Below are 19,693 nucleotides of genomic sequence, written 5' to 3'. Positions count from 1 at the left end.
ACCTCATGACCCCCTGATTATGACCAGAGCCTAAATCAAATGTTGGACACTCGACTGACTGAGCCGTGCAAGTGCCCCAGGATCCATAGTTTTAAATTCTAATCACCCTGGATGGGACGTGGAGGTCCCAAGGGTGTGCCCTTTTGTTGCTACAACCACTGACTTAACATGATCCTTCTATCTTCCAGGCAGGAAAACAGACCCTGTGGGTTGTGTCTTGCAACTCACCTTTAAAGTGGGTTAGTGACTTCGTGATTGGCCACGCCTGGACACTTGGCACTTCTGAGCAAGCGACACCACTCATCGTCGGGATTGGGCGTTAGTCTCATGAACAAGTAGACTCTGCTTGGAAAAGGATATCTTTTTGAAACCTTTTCTTTTTAAAGGACAGCAGAGCTCTAAAAATATCAAAATTAAGTGGGGTTTATTTGTGTTATTTAAAATTGTGTAGGAAAGAAATAACCTATGTATGTGGTGCTGATTACTCTTCACATGGGCGGAAATTTAAATATGGAACGTTGAAGTGTTTTGCCACTTTGTCCGCAAAGAAGGGAAACATAGAGCTCGATTAGCACCTTTCATGCGTTCTCTCGTGCGTGTTTCAGGGGTGACAGTACTGTTAGCAGTACCATAATCAGAAGAGTCTTGAATAATTGGTTAAAATGAAGCTATTTTTTTTCTCTCCCCTTAAAACTGTCTTTAAATGGATTCAGGAAACAAGATGTCAAACTTTCTGTTTTCTTATGCTCCTAAATAAAATAGTATTTTGGCGAGTGGTAGGGAGTCGACTAGCTTCAGGCATACCAAAAAGGGTATGGTTAAAAAACAATATAGTTGCTTTGCTTATAAACTAATCAATTTAGGTTTGCAACTTGAACCAGTCTCATAAGAAATAAAATTAAGACAAGTCATTTAAAAATATCTTGTACTCCAGGTAACATCTTACCTGCCAGGACTGCCCACGATGATGAGTCGAATACAGAGGATGGGTCCATCATCAAAGATAAATTAAGGCAACTCTTCTTTTCTGATGCTAGAATTTGACTTACGATCATACATTTCTAGAGATCTATAAAAAAAACAGGAAGGAACAAATCCAAAGTGGTTATTAAAACTTTCTGAACACTTCCCATACGTACAATCAAAATCATTTATAACACTATATAGAAACTTCTGGATTTACAAATTTAAAATGATGTGATTCAATAAAGATATTCATATTAAAATCATTGAATTGGGTCTTTTTATTTTAAAAACATATCCTGGTCTTACAGTTCTTAATCTACAGGCTAGAAAAAAAATGTTGGTTTTCTAAGATACACAGAAATATTTTTGTGACTCAGGCAGTGTCCGATTTTATTAGCCTACCTGTACTTTGTCAATGAGGCAAAGGAGGCTGGTAGTCAACATTTCTAGGGGAGAGCCTTACCTTCCCAAAGGCTTATAAATCACACTTCTATAATGTATCCTAGTGCCTAGTTTCACACTGCTGAGTAGGTGTTGAGGAACTAATTAAAGGCCTTTCAGGAATGGATTTGGCCTAACTAGCAATGAAATATAGAAGAAAAAATGAACTTCCTGACTCTGGCAATAGTGAATAAATCATGTATATCAATCCGGCCACTGAGTCCAGCTCCGAGAGCCCGGCGAAAGATCAGAAAAGGATACTGAACAACGTTGAAGATCTGGCGAGGCACAGAAGAACGTAGCGCCCATATCTAGCATCAGAAAATAGAGATGACTGTCAGATACCAACTCCTCTCTCTTAATGTTTTTTTTTCTCTTTTCCTCTTCTCTTTTCTTTCTAGAAAGGCAGCCTGCCACATGAGCTGCCTCCTTTGGATGTGTCTGGAGTCTTGGAAGTTTGAATGCCCTGCGTTCTCCTACAGAGGGACCTTGAGCTCTGGTTTGCAGGTTCTAGCAGGGGAGGGCAGCTGCTTGTATGCCCTTGACGGAACAAAGGTCCTCCTCTATGGGGGAAGGTCATCCTCTTGCACCGAGCACACAGCTTCAGGAGGGTCCCATATGGAGCAGTGAGGGAGGAAGGGGATACCTGCCTAGCCAGCTGGATCAGTGGAATCAACCCTGGTGATTAACGGCGTGACAGATGTCGCAGCCAGATTGCTCACATCCCCGTCTGAAACTTTAATAACCCTTCCCCATAAAAGGTAATGTCTGGGCAGATTCCAAGGATTAGAACATGATCATCTTTGCGGGGGCGGGGGGGGGGAGGCATTATTCTGCCACAGAGACCTTGCCCAGGAGTGTCCGGGAGCAAGGACAAATTTGTAGAAACCCCTCCCTCCGTAGGTACACACAGGGAGAGAATAAGAGCGACTCAGGGGAGCCGCCTGCTGGACTCTTAGAGGACAGCACTCAAGCAATCTGCCCTGTGTCTTGCGCTTCTCTCACCATTGTCCTCCTCACTCTGCACAGGTGACAGCTGATCTGCCCTGGGTGGAAGATTTGTGGGGAACCCCTCAGCTCTGCTCCACTCCCTCACTCACCCAGCTTTCGGTTCTACCTGTCCCTCCCCCTTCCGGCGTCTTTGGCCCAGGCAGGGCTGACCCAGCCACCCTAGGTGTCCAAGAGCCCGGGACAAATGGCCACTGTCCCCTGCACTGGAAACAGCAACCGTGCTGGCGACCAGGGAGCAGCTTGGCTGCAGCAACCCCTACGCAGTGTTCCCAAACTCCTGATCCACAGAACTACAAGGACTCCTAGGGATCTCAGAGGGATTCTGGGGCTCCAGGTCAGGCCGCCCGGGCTCTCCATCTCTGGGCTCTAGTCTGGAGCTGAGGCTGATTATGACCTCTCACTGTGGGACATCTGCTTGGTGCCTGCATTGTGTTCAGGGCACACAGGGAAGTGGGAAAAAAACCTGCAGGCCGCCCATACCTGCTCACTGCCCGCAGCCTTTCTCATCCCTGTTGCTCAGTGCGCAAATGGCTGCTGCTGAGTTCCGGGGAAGTGTCCTGGGGGCTCACGCATGGCCGTCCTTTCTCTTCCGGTCCCCTGGCACTGGGTGTGTCGCTGTACCCCATTTTCTATGGTCCTGAGTATGGTCGGCTGACTCAGCTGTCCTCACCATCTGGGGCTCTTGCTCAGAAGTTGACTCTGTTCAGCACTGGAAACGTGTGATTATGTTAGTTCCTGGGACCAGCTTCCCTCTGGGAAAAACCTCAGGGTCCCCCCCTTCCCCAAAACTCTTGCTCACCCCGTCTCCTGATTATGTGCACCCCCAAACTATAGCTATCCAGTGGAGACCACTTCACTGGGCTCAGGGCTTCACTGTGGAACAGAGGCTGCAGCCTGAAGGGGAGGCTCGCGGGCAGTAATGAGTCCCCTGTCTGTGAGGAGGGGAGCATGGGGTGCAGTTGTCTCTCTCCAGGGTCCCCTTTCTGTAAGTGCCCCTAGTCCTCAGGCAGCAGGGGGCACTGTGGGCCCTGCTAGCCCCCCCCCCCCCAGGGCACAGCTGCTGCTCATTCTCAGCCCTGGGCAGAGAGCCCTGTCTCTCCGGCTGAGTGGAGCAAGTAGGAAGCAGAGCTCTGGGGACATGTCCATGACAACCTAGACCCTTCCCCTGCGCCTCCTCCCTCTCTGCCCAGGTGATCTGTCAGCCATTTCCTTCTTATCTGAGGGGCATAACGTGACAATGGCTTCAGACTCACCATTCCTGTGTCTCTCTCCCTTTATTTCTGGGCCCTGGGCACAGTAGGCAGTGTCTCGGGAATCTCGGTGTTGGGGTATCCTGGACACAGAGGTACCTGCCTTGCACTGGGCAGGGCAGCATCTTTGGACCATGAGGCGCAGACTGGTATCAACAGCTCCCTGGTGCTGCCCCCCCAAACTGTGATGCCCGGAAGTTCTTGGCACTCACCTCATTCCAATACTGTGGTTATACTTGCCACTTCAGTTCGTTGTGGAGGGAATAATCTTAGATTCAACAGAAAACTTTGAGCCTATTTAGAACAACGATCTGTTCATTGAATAGGTGTAAGAAGTGACCTCCTAGGTCCGAGGAGGCAACCAGAGAGGTGGCAGTGCGAAGACTCGTCTGGATGTTCCTGGCTTTGGAGATGGAAGAGGCCACAAGCCAAGGAATGGCAGTCTTTAGGAGTTGGTAAACCAAGGGATCAAATTCCCGTCTAGAGCCCCAGAAAGGAATGTACCCTACTGACACTTCAAACTTATAGCCCATTGAGACCTTGCAGGCTTCTGACCTCCAGAATTGTAAATAATAAATTTGTGTAACTTTGTGGTAATTGTCATAGCAGCAATAAGAAACTAACACAACCGCTAAAATTGTGCTGGGCCACAGGCATTGTGCCTCCTCGCCTGATGGCCCACGGGCTCTGGGGCAGTTTGGGTCTGCATCACAGCTCTGCCACTCACCAGCTGTCCACAGCACATGTTGCTTAATGTCTCGGCGCTGTGAGGTAGGGATTGCTTTCCGCATCTGCCCAACCACACAAGTCTCCAGAAGTGAAGCAATTCGCCAGTGATCACGCGTTTTGCTCCAGAACCCAGGATGTGGGCCGCCTCGCTGCATGACCCTTTGGGTGGAGCGCCGCTCTCCTCCACCTGTAATGAAAGGGCCGCGATGCCGCCAGGGGGCAGCAGAGGCCCGACCCCACCCGCCCGCGCGGGAATGCGCCTGCGCGGAGCCCGCGGCGGCGGGGGACGGGAAGTGGGCGGGGCCGGCCGGGAGCGGCTCGCGCGGCCCCGAGTGGCGGAGTAGCAGGTGAGGCCCTGGGGGTCCCGGGGGTAAGGAAGCCTGGGGCATGGGACCGGTGGGCTGACCGCGCCGGACTGAGGCTCAGGTGGGAACCTGAGGGGTATGGGGTGAAATGGGGCGCTGAGGAACCGGAGGGTGCGGAATAGGGGGGCTGGGGAGGCAGGGAGGCCGAGATGGGAAGACGCAAGGGGTTCAGGGGCCGAGTGGGGGGCTGAAGAGCGCAGGGAGCAATTGAAGACCTGAGGAACCCGAGGCAGAGAATTGGAGGGCCAGGGAGGCAAGGGTGCAGACCTCAGGGGGCCAGGGGCCGGCGGGGGTGTGGCCAAGCTGAAGGCCAGGTGGGAACGGAGGGCGGTGAAGCAGAGTGGATGCTGAGGGGTGATGTGCCCCCATTTGCCCGTGGCCGAGCCCCTGTTCTTAGGAGCATCTGGGCTGGGCCCACTGCCTGACCCCTACCCACCAGCCCCTGCCCCTTTGCCGATCCACATCTCTGCCCACGTGCCCTTACCCCATGGCCTGCCCCGACCCATGGCCCTTGTCCAAGTGGTTTAGTGAAAAGCCAGTGTTTTAGTGAAAGCGAATGCTATGCTTGGGCTGCTGCACTTTCGGCCCTAGGTGTGTGAGATAGAAATCTCAGGCAAGGAGGTGACGGACTCCACCACTGGTAGCCCTGTGACCTCAGGCAAGCCTCTTAACCTCTGTGCCGTTGGAGAAATGACACCTGATTGTAGAGATTTTAATGCAGGGCCTAACACATAGCCAGGACTATTTGATGGTGATGGACTCCTCCCCCACAGTCTTCCCCCCAGCAGGACACATGGGCCGAGTGACACATGTCCTCATGGTATTTCCTGGGGCAGGTTCTGTGGGCCGAGCTGTACTCCCACCATGGGAGATAGAATGTAAGGCCAGCACTCTGAGGTCATCTCTAGCACACTTCTGGTCTTTTTTTTTTTTTTTTTAAGATGTATGTATTTCAGAGAGAGAAAGAGAGTGAGCGAGGGAGGGAGAGAGAAACCCCAGCAGACTCCCTGCTGAGCACGGAGCTCTGTGCAGGGCTCCACACCGGGCTCGATCTCATAACCCCGAGATCACGACCCCGGCTGAAATCAAGAGCTGGTCGCTCAACCGACTGAGCCACCCAGGCGCCCCTCACTTCTGGCCTGTTGTCAGATCTCACTTTTTTCTTTCTATAACCAAGCTGGAAGTGACAAAAGGCATCAGAAGGCCTCATGTGAGTCCAGCTTTGCCATTTCCTACCTGTGTGACCTTAGGCGGGTGGCTTACCCTCCCCGAGCCTGTTTCTTCATCTGCAACATGGCCTAACAGCATGTACTTCTCAGAATAGTTGTGCAAGAAGTAACAAAACAAATACCACTTTGAATACCACTTTGAAAGCTGTAAACCTCCACAGAAGTTCATTTGTAGAATTCCTTTGAGATATTTCCTGAGGCCATCCCTGTCTTTAAAACCTTTCTCCCTCGGATCACTGTTCTCCACAGAGTATCTTAACTTCCTCTTTGAAGGTGCCAGGCCTCAGGCTGCTTATCTCAGCCCACACCACCCACTGGCAGTGGCAGAAGGCAGCCAGCTCTTCCCTCCGCCATCACACTTGCCAGCTGCCATGCAGAGGGCCGGGCTGGTACCTGAGAGGACGGGTGGGCTTCCTGACTCAGGAGCGGGGCATCTAGTGAGAAAGTCAAGCCTGTAGAAGGTGGTGGGTGCACAACAATGTGAATGTACTTAATGCCACAGAACTGGAGACAGGAAAATGGGCAGCACGATAAATTGCATGTCACGCGTATTTTACCATAAATTTTTTAAAAAGAAAAAAGATACATGTGTAGTCAAAGATCTGGAAAATTGACACCATATTCTTCCCAATGGTTACTTGTGAATAAAGAAGATTCTCCATTCACAGAAACCTTTTTAGTAAGGAAGGCAATACTGTTGTAACGATGATGTAGTTTCCTTTCTTAAGGATTGCTGTTTTTTGCTTTACTCCTGGGTTCTGAAGTCAAGCAGGACTTTCAGCAAGTATTTTGTCCATACCATCTAGAAAAAGGCAGTTGGGGAGCCTGAGTGGCTCAGTCAATCAAGCGGCCAACTCCGGATTTTGGCTCGGGTCATGATCTCAGTGTCCTGGGATCAGTCCTAGGTTGAGCTCTGCGCCAAGCCGGGAGGCTGCTTAAGGATTCTCTCTCTCCCTCTGCCCCTCCAGCCATTCGTGCTCTCTCTCTCTCTCTCTCAAATAAATAAATGAATATTTTTTTAAAAATCAAGAAAAAGGCAGTTGTACAGATACACGTTGGTTGAGCTTATGAATGAAAACTGATAAGCTAGAGGAAAATAAATATGCTTTCTTTGGGATCTAGCACATGGAAGACAGTGTGCTGGACCCCAAAGGTGTGACTATACAGCAGGGCTTGGCTCAGAGAGGTGTGGGAGTGGCGTGGGGCCAGAATGGAATGCCACGAGGCAAGGCACAGGAGCACGGAGGTGAGGGGCATGGAAATGAAAGAAGAGGGCAGGAGAGACTGAATCCCCCAGGCTGGTGACCAGTGAGGGGTGGGTGGGGTTTCCGTGGCAGCGTGGAGCCAGGCTCCACAGTCTGAGTTCCCAGTGTGAACCCCACCGAGGGACTTTGAACGAGTTGCTTGGTTCTTTTGCTGCCCCCCCTGCAGTCCCCACCTGTCATGACCCCCACCTGGGGATAATGACAACAGGTTGCTGGGAGGTGGAAAGAGGAGAGGCCGGAAGAGTGCTGTTGGTGCCGGCAGTCGGCAGTTGGGGGCCCCTGGCAGGTGTGAGCTGACTGCACGGCTGACATGATGCCCAGTGCAGAGCAGCATCGTTCTGGGAGCCGGGAGGACCCGGGCCACGTTTGGCCCATCTGGTGGAGGCAGGTGACAAGGGGGCTGGCAGCCCACTGTTCCTCCCCTGCCCACCCCCGGACTCAGGCGAGTCCTCCTCCCTAGAACCCCAGAGCACTGTATCCGCCTGGACACCCTGCACCAGTTCAGCCTCATCTCCCACCACCTTATCCTGCTTTCTGTCCCCAAGCCCCTGTCCGCCCCCATTGGTCCGGCAAGAGCTCAGGACCACGGCACAGCCCCCTGCCCCTCCTAGCACTAGGGCTGTCTCGGAGGGACCCCCTTTGCCTTGGGAATCCCTCCGTCCTGCCCTCTTCCTGCTGTCATCTGTAGGCCCCAGGATCCTGGGATTGTTTTGCTCCTCTCTGTGTGGCTTATGTCACAAATTCAGAGTTCGTTGAACAAACAAAGGGCAAGGAAGGCACTTTTGTCTTTACCCCAGCTGGGCTCCAGAGAAGGAAAGCCGTGTCCTGGTTGCTCCCCTTGCCCCTCGCCTCAGCCGGCTGCTGCAGAAACAAGCCCGGTTGGTCCTCAGCGGGCAAGATGGCTCTGGGCCACCCGCCTGTCTAGCGAAGGAGGGCAGCTGGCGCAGGCCCTGAGAACAGGGCAGCCCGCACCCCGGCAGATGCAGGCCAAGCGTGCACACAAGCACTATCACGCCCGCGCCGCCTGCCTTCCCCCCCCCCGCCCTCGCCCCCCTCCCCTGACCCTACTCAGCAGTCGTGTCACGGGCTGCTGTCCGGGCCTGTGCCCAACCCTGGGCTCAGGGCAGTGGGCACAGGGCAGAGTACGGAGGCAGCAATGCGGAGAGGAGGGGCCCCGACCCCCAGGGAAAGGGGCGGACTGTGGGGGAGCTCCAGGCACAGAAAACAGCATCCCAAGGAGGTACCCGCATTCCAAAGCACCGAGCACATGCCACCAGCAAGTGAGGTCGCAGGCAAAGGGTCTTGCATTCTGTGCTTTACTCTGGGGGCAGGGTTTCTCAAACAGGGCCCTCCTGTGCACTCTGGGAGGTCAGTGAGCCTCCTCTCGTTCAGGTCTTAATCGTACACTCACACAGGAGCACACGCACCGCCCCAAAGATTGCATGCCTGCAGAGGATTGTTTCTGGGCTCCGGCTCAGGGAGCCAGCTGGCGTTTCCCCACCCTGTTCTGTACCCCAGGGCGCCGGCTGTTGCTGGAGGGCAGCTCCGCATTGCTCACGCTTCTCTCCCCTCAGCAACAGGCCAGCACTGTTGCAAGCAGACGAGGTGGCTTGGCCTCTCTCTCTGCCGAAGGGTGTCGGAGCCTGCTGGGAAGTTCACACCATCTTCTTGTTTTTCTCTGGCTTGGTTCTCCGTACTAAGCAGCTCCGCCAGCCTGCCTTCTCCCCAGGTGACCCTCACCACCCCCCACGAGGCTCCCAGCCTTTTCTGATTGCCCCATTTCACGAAGTCTTATCCTTGTGGTTATGATTTGGTTGTCCGACCAGCTGTTGTCCTGATTTCTGCTTCTTTATTTTGCCCTCTTTATCTTTTTACCTGTTCGCCTTTTATAACCTGGGCCTGCATTGTATTTACTTCTACTGGTAAGTAAACATGGAGGATAGCAGTGATTTTTAAATCCGTCGCCATAACCTTCCATCATAAGTGCCCTGATTTCTGTATTCTTTCTGTGTCTGCTTTAAAAAGTCAACTTTTGACACGTCTCTGAAAGAGAGAGGTTTTGTGGGTTTGTTTGTTTTTTCATTTACCCCCCTTGTCCTCGCAGGTCCTTCCCAGACTGGACACTTCACTCTCCCCTTCAGCCCGTGCTGTTCTTGTGTTTCTTCTCTTCCTTCTGCCACAGACTTGTGCTGAGTTAGTGGCTCTGGACAAGGGCAGCCATGCCCACGGGGGTGCTCTTCAGTGGGAGCTGGGCAGGCTGTCCCCCTCCTCTCGGTGGCAGGTCCCTTCAGCCTCCAATTTTCAACCCCTGTCCACTGCTTCTCTCTGGTAACGTTTGCAGGCATGAGGAATTCCAGAAGAGTCTCTCCCGTGCCTTCTCCCTGCCTGTACTCATCGGAACCGGGAAGGCCTCAGGGAGGGGATGGGCGGTGAAACTGCTCCCCACATTGTCCTCCCGCGACTTGGGATTGGACCCTCGAGTCAATCTGTTACTGCTCCCAAAGCAAGCTTCCCAGCTGGATGTTATAGAGGCCCTGGGGGTGCCCCAGCCCTGGGAAGGCTCAGATGGAACAGGCACCAGCTGAAGGGGAATGGGCAAGACAAGGGCCTGTGCTCAGCGTTGGTGGGGGGGGGGTGGCGCAGCTGGGTGTGGGGTAGGAAGGGGGGCCTAGAGAGCGAATGGGGGAGGGTGCATGACAGAAGAGAGATGCTCTGGGACCATTTGGGTCTGGAGGGCTGAACATGAGAGGCGGGAGTCCAGGTGGGCCATGCAGGAGTCTGATAGACAGGCCTTTGCTGGCCCATGAACCCTGGGGGGCAGGGTGAGGGAAGTGGGTGGGCTAGCAATGCGTGGAGGTCCTGAGCTGGGGGAGAGGAGCTGGAGGCCCACCTTGGGGAGGAGGATGTAGTGGGAGCCAGGTGTGAGTGAAGACCTCGTGGGAGAAGAGCTGGGTGGGATGGTGATGAGTATAGGCTCCAGAATCCCTCCTGGACCCCATCATCCATTCTCTGTCAAAGGGCTGTCCCTCTCCCAGCCTCAGTGTTCCATCTGTGAAATGGGGGCTCGTCCTGGCTCCCAGGGTTGTTATGGGCAATTCCCAGGGCCTGGCAGCTAGTAAGCCCTTGGCCTTCCTGAGGTTGGGGGAGGAAGAGCCTGAAAGGTGGGAGCCAGTTCCCAGAGTAGTGGGGTCAGTGGCATGGGCTGTCCCTGGTGCCTCTTCTTCAGCCGGGGCTCACGAGGCCCAGGAGTCTTCCTGTTGGAGAGAACACGTCACAGGTGTCCCCAACTTTCCTGGCTTCTCTTCTGCCCATGCCCTGGGGTGCCCTGTAGGCTCTGGGCCCCCTTCCTACTCCCCTCTTGTCCACATCCAAAACATCCCAGGGCCAGCCCTGGCACCATCCAGGCCCTTTTTCTTCCCTTGACAGGCATCCCTTCTGCCCACTAGGCTGACAGAAGTGATGGCATCACTTCCTCACCTTCTGGCTGTCAAGGGGTCAGGTTGAACCCCTTACCTGCTCTGTTTTAATGCCTCAGTGGCCTGGCCCCCGGTGTCCCCCTCCTGCCCGCCTTAGGCCACGCCAGCCATCCCCTACCAGGAACAGGCCTGCCTTCTCTGTCACTTCTCCTTCAGGGCATCCATGTGGCCTCTGATCCCAGCTCTGTCTCCTGAAGCCACTTCTCTTGGGCTTCCGAGCGCCCCTTCTTGGAACCATGTCCGGACACTGACCAGGGCTGTTGCTCCCCCTTACTTGGGTCCCCTGAACTCTGTGTAAGGCCAGTCACCCTGCCCTTCTGCCTTGAGGCCCTGGGCTTGGTGTGGCACCTACTGCATGATGCTTCGAGGTGGAAAGAAAGTAAGGCGCCACACGCTCAGCACTGTGGGATGAGGGCACCGATCCCTCATGTGTTTTCTGACCCTCACGTCTCTCCTCAGGGAAGACCACCCGGAATCCCAGCAGAGACCCCCCGGGATGCTCTGGGCATGGCCTCTGGAGCCCCCCAGCAGAGCAGCCGGCCAGCAGAGGAGATCCCAGGCTTCCTGGACGCCTTCCTCTGCGACTTCCCAGCGCCGCTGAGTCTAGAGAGCCCTGTGCCATGGAAGCTCCCGGGGACAGTGCTGAGCCAGGAGGAGGTGGAGGGAGAGCTGGCCGAGCTGGCGATGGGCTTCCTGAGCAGCAGGTAGGTGGCGCACCTGTCAGGAGGGGACAGCACGTGCCTCCTGCCGAATTTGACCACAGCTGCCGCTCACCCCACATGCCCTGCCTTGTGCCGGTTCTGCTCCCTAATTACATCCCTGTGACGGGGCTGCATAGCTTCCCCAGGGCTGTAGTCACAACGTATCCCAGGCTGGGCAGCTTGGAACAATAGACATGGATTATCTCATAGTTCTGGAGGCCGGAAGTCAGAGATCAAGGTGTCGGCAGGGTCATGCTCTCTCAAACAAAGGCTATGGAGAACTGGTTCCAGGCCTTTCTCCAGCTGCCAGTGTTGCCAGCAGTCCTTAGGGGAGAAGAGACCCAGAGAGGAGGGGAATTCCAAGTGAAGATGCTTGTAGAGGCGTCCCTGCAGCCCGGCCTTCGTTGTCACATGGTGTCCACCCCGTGCGTCTGTCTTCACGTGGCATTCCCTCCCTGTCTGGGTCTCTTCTCCTCTTGGAAGGACACCAGTCCTATGAGATCAAGAGCCTACCCTGCTCCCTTATGACCTCATCTTACACCTGCGAAGACCCTAATTCCACATAAGGTCACATTCTGAGCCCTTGCAGGTTAGGACTTCAACATATCTTTTGGGGGGACACAGTCCAACCCATACAGGTGCAATCAATCCTGTTTCTGTCTCAGTTCACAGATGGGGAGGCAGAGTCCAGGGAGGTCCAGAGACTGGCTGAGACCTCAGGGTGGGGCAGGGCCAGGCTGTGTGCCCTAGTCGCGGTGACCCAAGAGGGTGATGGTGCTGTGTCCCCTGTTCAGGGGCCAGGCAGCTAAGGCACAGAGATGAGACACAGCAGGCTTAGCAGATTTGACGGGAGAAAGCAACAGACAGGAAAGGCTAGTGGCCCATGCAGTGTCTTCCTGAACCTCGTCCCTCCCCAGGGGCCAGACCTATAGTCCCTAGTCCCTGCGTCACCCCTAAAGTCGGACCACGCCCCCATCCTCAGCATACTGTATGTTAGTGTCCCTAAGCGTGCTTCCTTTGGGGCAGGTCAGCTCGATTCCTGCACACCCCCCTAAAGCCTGCTTGCTAGGATCCAGCAGAGTTCATGACTCTTACCCCATGCAGTGTGGGAGCCCGGGTCCCTGAGCGTGAAGGTCAGTGTGAGCTGGCCTGGTCCATCTTGATAGCCCCACGGTGCCACAGACCTCAGGAGGACATGCCTGGCGACCATGTTTCTTTAGGGTGTGCAGAGGGTGTTACGGGACTGTTCCGTCCTGCATTGAGGACATATTTTAGAGGCAGGTGGCATAAGTCTAGTCGGTGGAACAGAATAGGCCTGAGTTGCTGGATTCAGGGGAGGGGTAAGGAGGGGAGGGCTCCCGGGGCTTCACCTTCCTCAGGGCCCCACCAGCAGCCACTTGGCCTCCTGCGCGGGCTTTAGGGGCGGTGGGAGGAAGTGCGGGCCCAGGAGGATTGGTGCCCGTGCTGCTCCCCCATGAGCCCAGAGCCTGGGGAGAGTGAAAGCGCCCAGCATTGTGCCTGCTGTGCCGGAGATGACGTGTGCACAGGGAGAAGGGGAAGTGACCTGGAGATGGAGGCAGGAGAGCCCAGACTGGTGGCTCAGAGTCAGAAGAGGGAGAAGCTATAGGGCCAGGCCCGGGAGGGGCACGGGGGTGAGCAGTCAGTCCACTGGTGGGGGGAGGAGAGGGCACAGAGGAGGAACATGCCCAGAGGGGCAGGATCCCAGAAGGTGGGGCTGGTTTTGCTCCATGGCAGTGGAGATGGAAGCGGGTGAGGAAGAGGAGGGTAGCCGGGCAGTAGCAGGAGCAGGTGACCGGCCCTCGTGACCAGGGAGGGGCCTGAGCTGGAGAAGTTAGGGGGTCTGACTAGAGGGGTCTGCAGGGTGCAGGGCCTTGGGGGTGAGGGGCTTTTACTTATGTTGGAGGGCAGGTGTCTCAGGCCGACGTGTAGGAGAAAAGCAGGACTTGCTTGAGGTGACGTGGGGCCCCATGAGGCCCTGGTGGCAGGCCCTGGGCTCAGATGTTGAGCCCCCCGCCCCCCCCCCGTTAATTAGCAGGATGGCAGAGCAGGCCTGAGACCACTAGTCATGAGGGAGAGGCCAAGGGTCATGGCTCCTGTCAGCTCCCTAACGGATCGATCTGAAAACACCTTTAAAACATTTTAAAGTCACGTGTTTTCTACTCATCTCGATGAATTTATTCTTGTTCTCTCTAGTACTTCTTCCCTGTGCAGACATGGTGTTCACACGTGTGATCACATGCCGTCTACTCTGCGTCCGACTGTCAGGAACAGCCCCACAGACGTTCCTGGCAGCTTCCTGGAGGCTCCTGTCCCTCTGCTTCCCATCCCTGCAGCTGACGTGTAGGCCCCTGGGTGCAAGGGGCCCCAAGCATAGGGTGCATGGCATTTTCTCAGATTGTAAATGGTGTCCTTCCTGAGACTGTTGGGAAGTCAGATCACCAAGTTCAAGGGTGCAGTGATTTACATCCTGTCTTCCCCCTTGTTGTCAGCAGTTCTGTGTCCCGTCTCAGGTCCCCGAGCAGTGCACACCTTACGCTATAATTATTCCTCTGCGTTTTCATCTCGGCTGCTAGGCTGCAAACTTGAAAACCCCAAAGCAGGTGGAACTAGAGTGTTTGTTGGGTACCTGGGCCTTGCACACACCTTCTGTTCACTGCAGCATCTTCCAGAGTCTTTAGGAGCCCTGACTGCTGCAGAGCCTGAGTGCTTGGCGGGTGTGTGGGGGGTGGGGGGATCCCCTGGATGGGGAGGGAGGACACATCTAGGAAGTGAGGCCCATGGCCTGAGGCCAGGCATTGTCTATGTCCCCAGGCCCGGAAGCTGCTTCCCTGCCCTGGTGGCCTTTGCAGGCCTGCAGGAAACCACAGCACCACCTCCCCAGGAACAGAGAAAACAGCGCCCCTTCTCCCTGCTGTGAGAAAGGAAAACCCCGTGATTAGCAGGAAATCCCCAAACAGCAGGGGAACTCATTGCTCATGTCTTGGCTGGTGGTTTTTCAAAGGCAGGTCCAGAGGCCTCTTCCCTGAGTCACCCTCTCATTTTAAAAAATCACAGATTCACCCCGGTAGATTCCTAAGACCATCTATAGACACACTGTGGATGCCCAGCCCCCAACGGAAGTGACCCATTTGCCTGGCTGCTGGGAGGTCCTTGCCCTCAGGGAAAAGCTAGGTGTGTCTCCCCAGCAGAGAATCCCTGGCTACCCTGGGCGTGCGCCCCCAGCCCTCGGGGACAGACACGCAAGGGTGAACACACATCTGCTGGCCCGTGAAAGGTTCCCACTGGTGGGGAGGCGGAGTGCAGGGTCAGGGTGCATCTAGAGGTAAGGGGCAGTGGAGGGATGGACCCTTAGCACAGAGGAGCCAGGGAAGGCTCTCCATGCATATGGTGTGGGAAGCACTGCAGGCCGAGCAGCCTAAACACAAAAATGTATTGTCTCAGAGTTTTGGAGGCTGGAAGTCCAAGATCAGGGCATCGGTAGGGCTGGTTCCTTCTGGTGATTTCTGGCTCATCACCCCAGCTGCTGCCTTCATCTTCACGTAGAGCTCCCCCTGTGTGCATCTGTGCCTGGAGGTCCCCTTTTCATAAGGACACCAGTGTTCCTGGATCAGGGACCCCCCACACTCCTCTACGACCTCATTGTAACTAATTGCATCTTTCTAAATAAGGTCCCATTCTGAGGCACTGGCAACTAGAACTTCAACATAGGAACTTTGAGGGACACAATTCAACTCATAAGACCCCTGAAACTCTGGAGAGCCCCAACTGGTGTTGGTGACCAGGAGCTGTCATCAGGCTGGACGTTGGGCGGTTTGTGCAGCCCGGCCACAGGGCCCCGAAGACACATCTTCTCCCCCCACCAGCCCCCACCCATGTCTGGTGTAGCTCAGGGCCTGGGAAATGGCATCGAGTGGATGTCCCACCCAGCTCCCCGAGGCCCAGAGGCCGAGCGGTTCCTTGCCGCCGCACGTTGTGGCGCCTCCCTGAGTGGAGAGGAGGTCTCCATCTGGATCGTTTGGGGACGCGCTGGGGTACAAGCTTCTGCTGAGGCTCCAGCTCCGCCTCACTCCTTGTCCCTGTCCCCAGGAGCGCCCCGCCACCACTTGCCTCATCTCTGGCCCACGAGGCGGTTTCCCAGCTGCTACAGACAGACCTTTCCGAATTCAGGAAGTTGCCCAGGCAGGAGGAGGAGGAGGAAGAGGATGACGAGGAAGAGAAGGCCCCTGTGACCTGTGAGTTCTCTTCCCTGTCTGGCCCGGAGGCTTAGCAGGCGACAGACTCACCCGCCAGACAAGGGACGGGGCAGGGGGGTGGGGGGGGGAGTGCCAGTTCAGGGGACGTCAGGGCTCACCTGGGCGCCACTGCCGTTCCCATTTGCTGGTGGAAGGGTGGTGGTGGGCAGCACGTGGCCAAGGGCCACGGAAGGGCAGCGCCCACGCGTGCTCCCGACGGTGCGGCCGAGCCGGATGCAGAGACAGCGCCCGCTGCAGCCCCAGGTCGGCCGGGGGGGTGGTGCAGGCGCCATCTCACGGAGCTGCAGAGCCGCCCAGGAGATGAATAACGCTTTTCCCGTTCTACGTGGGAGGAAGCTGAGGTGGCAGCTCCGTCGCCCACTTGCTCCGCCTCAGCTGACACTGTCCCAGGGCGGCGTGGGAGTCTGGAGGGTGACGTGCGCGCGGCTCCCGGGGGTGGCCTCAGGGTCCAGCTGGTAGAAAATGCCAGCGCCTGGGCCTGTTGCCCGGGCTGTTCCAACTCGGGACCCCGACAGGTGGAGACTCCACGGCGCCTGTGAGAGCTGGCTCGGGGAGGGGCTGAGGGGGCCTGTGGTCGGCCTCCTCCGGGGATGCTGGTTAGCGGGGCGCGCCCCAAGCCCCCCGCACAGCTGGGGAAATGGGCAGTGAACCTTACATGTCTTTCTTTCACTTTCCTAATACCCCCCTCATCCGAGGGGCGTACGTTTTAAGACCCCCAGGGGATGCCTGAAACCGCAGATCGTACCAAACTCTATATATACTGCTTTTTTTCCTATCCACGCATACCTATGATAAACTTTAATTTATAAACTAAGCACACTAAGAGATTAACAATAACTGATACTAAAATAGAACAGTTATAACGGTATACTATAATAAGTTATATGAAGGTGGTCCTCTCTCTCTCTCTAAATATCTTAGTGTGTACTCACCCTTCTTCTGATGATGTGAGATGGTAAAATGCCTACGTGGTAAGATGAAGTGAGGTGAGTGACGTAGGCATTACAGTGTAGCGTTGGACTGCTGTGACCCTCTGACAATCCCTTCTGATGATCCCATTTCCAGACCACAGTTGACTGCCTGTACCCAAAACCATGGAAAAGCGAAATCGGGGATCCGGGGGGACTGTAATTTGTCTATTTGGTCCATTTATATATTGTATATGATTACTTCCGTCTTGTCCCATACTTGTTATCTATGTTCCTTTAAGCTTCGCATGAGTGTGAGCGGTGAGGGCAAAGCAAGGAACAGAGGGGGGAGAAAGAAGACAAACCCACACCCGGCTTCAGCACATGCTGAGTTCTCATCCGTGTCCCCTGCCTTTTCCGTGGCTCCCTGCCCACATTCCATTCCAGCAGGGCCTCGCATTCCTGCCTGGAAGGTGCTGGAGACAGCAGCCCACAGTGACTGGCAGCCGTTGTCCTCTGCAAAGCCCCACAAAGGGAGTGCCCCACCCCAGAGTCCCAACGGGAAACCAGCGCCACCTGCTGGCGGGAAGGCCCCCGGCGGTGGCTGACACCCGCAGAGCCCTACACCTGGGGGCCCCTGCAGGCCAGGGAAGGGGGGAGGGCCCCAGGGAGGAGGAAATCACAGCCTGCCCCCGCCCTCCGTGCAAGCCTGGGCTCGCAGCCTTGATCAGCTCTCCCTGTCACTGGAGCAGAACACAGTATAATCTATCATCTTGAAGCCCTTCTTGCAAAATTGGCTTCACGGCGAGTGTTATAAGCACCACTGCTCAAGGACAGAGATATGACTAAGACCTCTCTGTGGCTGGGTCATGTGGAAACACCAGCTGGCCCCTCTCCAGTGAGCTGGTCCTTGTGGGCACCGGGAGGAGGCCCTCAGCCGGGAAAGCAGGCGTCTCCTGCCAGCGGCATCAGGAGTCAGTGAGCCAGCCGATTCTCCCTCTGCTTATCCATTGCTTATCATTGTCAGCGATAATTGCCTTTGCTCAAGCTGAAATTCAAGTTCAAACATGTAGACGGAAATGGTAGCACAACCTAAGGCAAGAGAGTACACGGCGCCCTGTGCCTCCCTGGGTGCTTCAGGCCTAATACAAGCAGAGCCCAGGGACACCTGGGTGGCTGAGTCAGTTAAGCATCTGCCTTCAGCTCGGGTCATGATCTGCGCATATCTGTCTAGAGAGGAGAGGAGGGGGAGGCTAGGGAGGCAGCGCTGTGCAGTCCAGCTGAACGAGGGGTCTCTGACTTGTTGGCAGGGCATTCACTGGGCCAATCACGTGTGGACCTGTCTTCCTGGAGCTGAGCCTTCCTGCAGCCACAGCCCCTCAGGCCAGCCCGGCTGGTCTCCCACTTCTTGCCAAACACCTGAATGGCGCCTGTGTCCTGGGTGTGGTGGCAGTGGCCAATTCTAGACACCCCACCCCACCTTGATGTGTGGATTCCCTCAGACATGGCTTCCGTGGCCTCTGGTGCTCACAGACCCTCTCTGCCTTCCCTGGCCTCTGCCCCTGTCTTTTTCTTCCGCGGGCTCCACCTTTGGGCAGGAGCCCGTCCTTCTCCAGCACTTCCCCCACTCGAAGTCCTTCAAGTGTGGCCTGAGGCTCTCCTCAGGGTCTGCCCTTGAACCCCCCTCCTAGATGACTGGCCCTGACTCACCCATCCCTGCTGCACGCACCTGGCCAGCCAGAGTCCCAGGAGGGTTTTGTGTGTGGAAATGACCTGAGCCTCTGGCACGCCACCTGAGGATTCCTTGGGACCTGTTCCTTGTTAGTTCCTTGTGAAGCTTTTCTTTAGAAGGCATGTTTAGGTAGGATTTGGGGGGTGTGTGTCTGTGTGTGTTGTAGGGGCTGTTACCTGTTGTTGCGTAACAAATTCCCCCCAGAATTGAGTGGCTTAAAACAAACATTTATGATCCCATAGTGTCTGTGGGTCTGGAATTTGGGAGTCGGTGAGCTGGTGGTTCTGGCCCAGGGTCTCTCATGAGATCACGGTCCTGAGCTTTTGGCCGTGGGGCGGAGGTTCCATTTCCAAGGGGTTCGGTCACTTGGCTCTTGGCAGGAGGCCTCAGTCCCTCCCCGTGTGGACCCTCCACAGGGCTGCTTGAGTGTCCTCACGCCGTGGCAGCTGCTTCCCTCGGGGCCGGTGATTCACCAGAGAGACAGAGACAGACAGGGAGGGAGAGAGGGCGTGCCAGGGGGGAGCCACAGCGCCTCTTAGGAAGCAGCTCGTTGTCACTTCTAGTTGATTCTGTTTATTAGGAGCAGGTCCCTAAGGCCCACACTCAAGGGGGGGGAACTGGGCTCCCAATCAAGCATCAGAGAATTTATGGACATATTTTTTTTTTAAAGATTTTATTTATTTATTTGACAGAGATAGAAACAGCCAGCGAGAGAGGGAACACAAGCAGGGGGAGAGGGAGAGGAAGAAGCAGGCTTACAGCGGAGGAGCCTGATGTGGGGCTCGATCCCAGAACGCCAGGATCATGCCCTGAGCCGAAGGCAGACGCTTAACCGCTGTGCCACCCAGGCGCCCCTATGGACATATTTTTAAACCATCACCTGGGGCTGAAGCTTGTCATGGAAAATTGAGAAAACACCAAAAAAGTATTCTTGGGAAAAACATCACCTATAGAACCACCACCTGCGGACCCCACCGCTGACATTTTGACCGTGTGCTTTTCCTGCCTTTAATTTTCTGGTCCAAGCGGCCGAAGGCTTTTTCAGATCCTCGTGATCAAACCGTGTGTGGGATTTTCTTTTCTCCTTTTTTTTGTGACATTTTTTTCCTAGCGTTTTTCCTTAACACCATGACATAAGCATTTTACATGCTCACGCGCTCTTCAGAAGTCCATTTTTGTTTTACCCTTTAATTTCTTCCCATTAAACTTAGAGATAACCATAGGCTTCCATGCTGTTGTAAGAAATAACACGGGGGGACGCCTGGGTGGCACAGCGGTTGGGCGTCTGCCTTCGGCTCAGGGCGTGATCCCGGCGTTGTGGGATCGAGCCCCACATCAGGCTCCTC

General features: G+C 55.3%; 1 protein-coding gene and 1 long non-coding RNA gene across 4 annotated transcripts in view; one reads left to right on the top strand and one right to left on the bottom strand.

Annotated features, from left to right (window-relative positions):
- Nucleotides 1-2: 2 nt before the first annotated feature.
- Nucleotides 3-16,054, bottom strand: LOC117795917. 2 transcript variants are annotated; one of them, XR_004620099.1, is made up of 5 exons: nucleotides 15,806-16,054; nucleotides 4,396-4,584; nucleotides 2,899-3,127; nucleotides 947-1,718; nucleotides 3-342 (listed from the first exon to the last, which is right to left on the bottom strand). It is a non-coding gene; the product is annotated as an uncharacterized LOC117795917 (long non-coding RNA). The 2 variants fall into 2 exon arrangements; XR_004620100.1 differs by lacking the exons at nucleotides 4,396-4,584; nucleotides 15,806-16,054 and adding an exon at nucleotides 3,218-3,359.
- The window catches only part of PPM1F (protein phosphatase, Mg2+/Mn2+ dependent 1F), a 27,095-nt gene continuing 12,080 nt past the window's right edge, over nucleotides 4,679-19,693 (top strand). Inside the window, exons 1-3 of one of the 2 annotated variants that reach the window (XM_034642079.1) lie at nucleotides 4,679-4,744; nucleotides 11,192-11,436; nucleotides 15,541-15,686. In XM_034642079.1, coding sequence (XP_034497970.1) covers nucleotides 11,240-11,436; nucleotides 15,541-15,686 — 343 coding nt within the window. In that variant the 5' untranslated portion in view covers nucleotides 4,679-4,744; nucleotides 11,192-11,239. Of the gene's footprint in view, nucleotides 4,824-11,191; nucleotides 11,437-15,540; nucleotides 15,687-19,693 lie in introns of both variants that reach the window. The other variant, XM_034642080.1, reaches the window with a different exon arrangement.

Source organism: Ailuropoda melanoleuca, chromosome 14, assembly GCF_002007445.2.
Source record: "Ailuropoda melanoleuca isolate Jingjing chromosome 14, ASM200744v2, whole genome shotgun sequence".
NCBI classification, from domain to species: Eukaryota; Metazoa; Chordata; class Mammalia; order Carnivora; family Ursidae; genus Ailuropoda; species Ailuropoda melanoleuca.
Note: the sequence above shows the minus strand (reverse complement) of the source record. Positions and strands in the feature narration are given on the sequence as shown.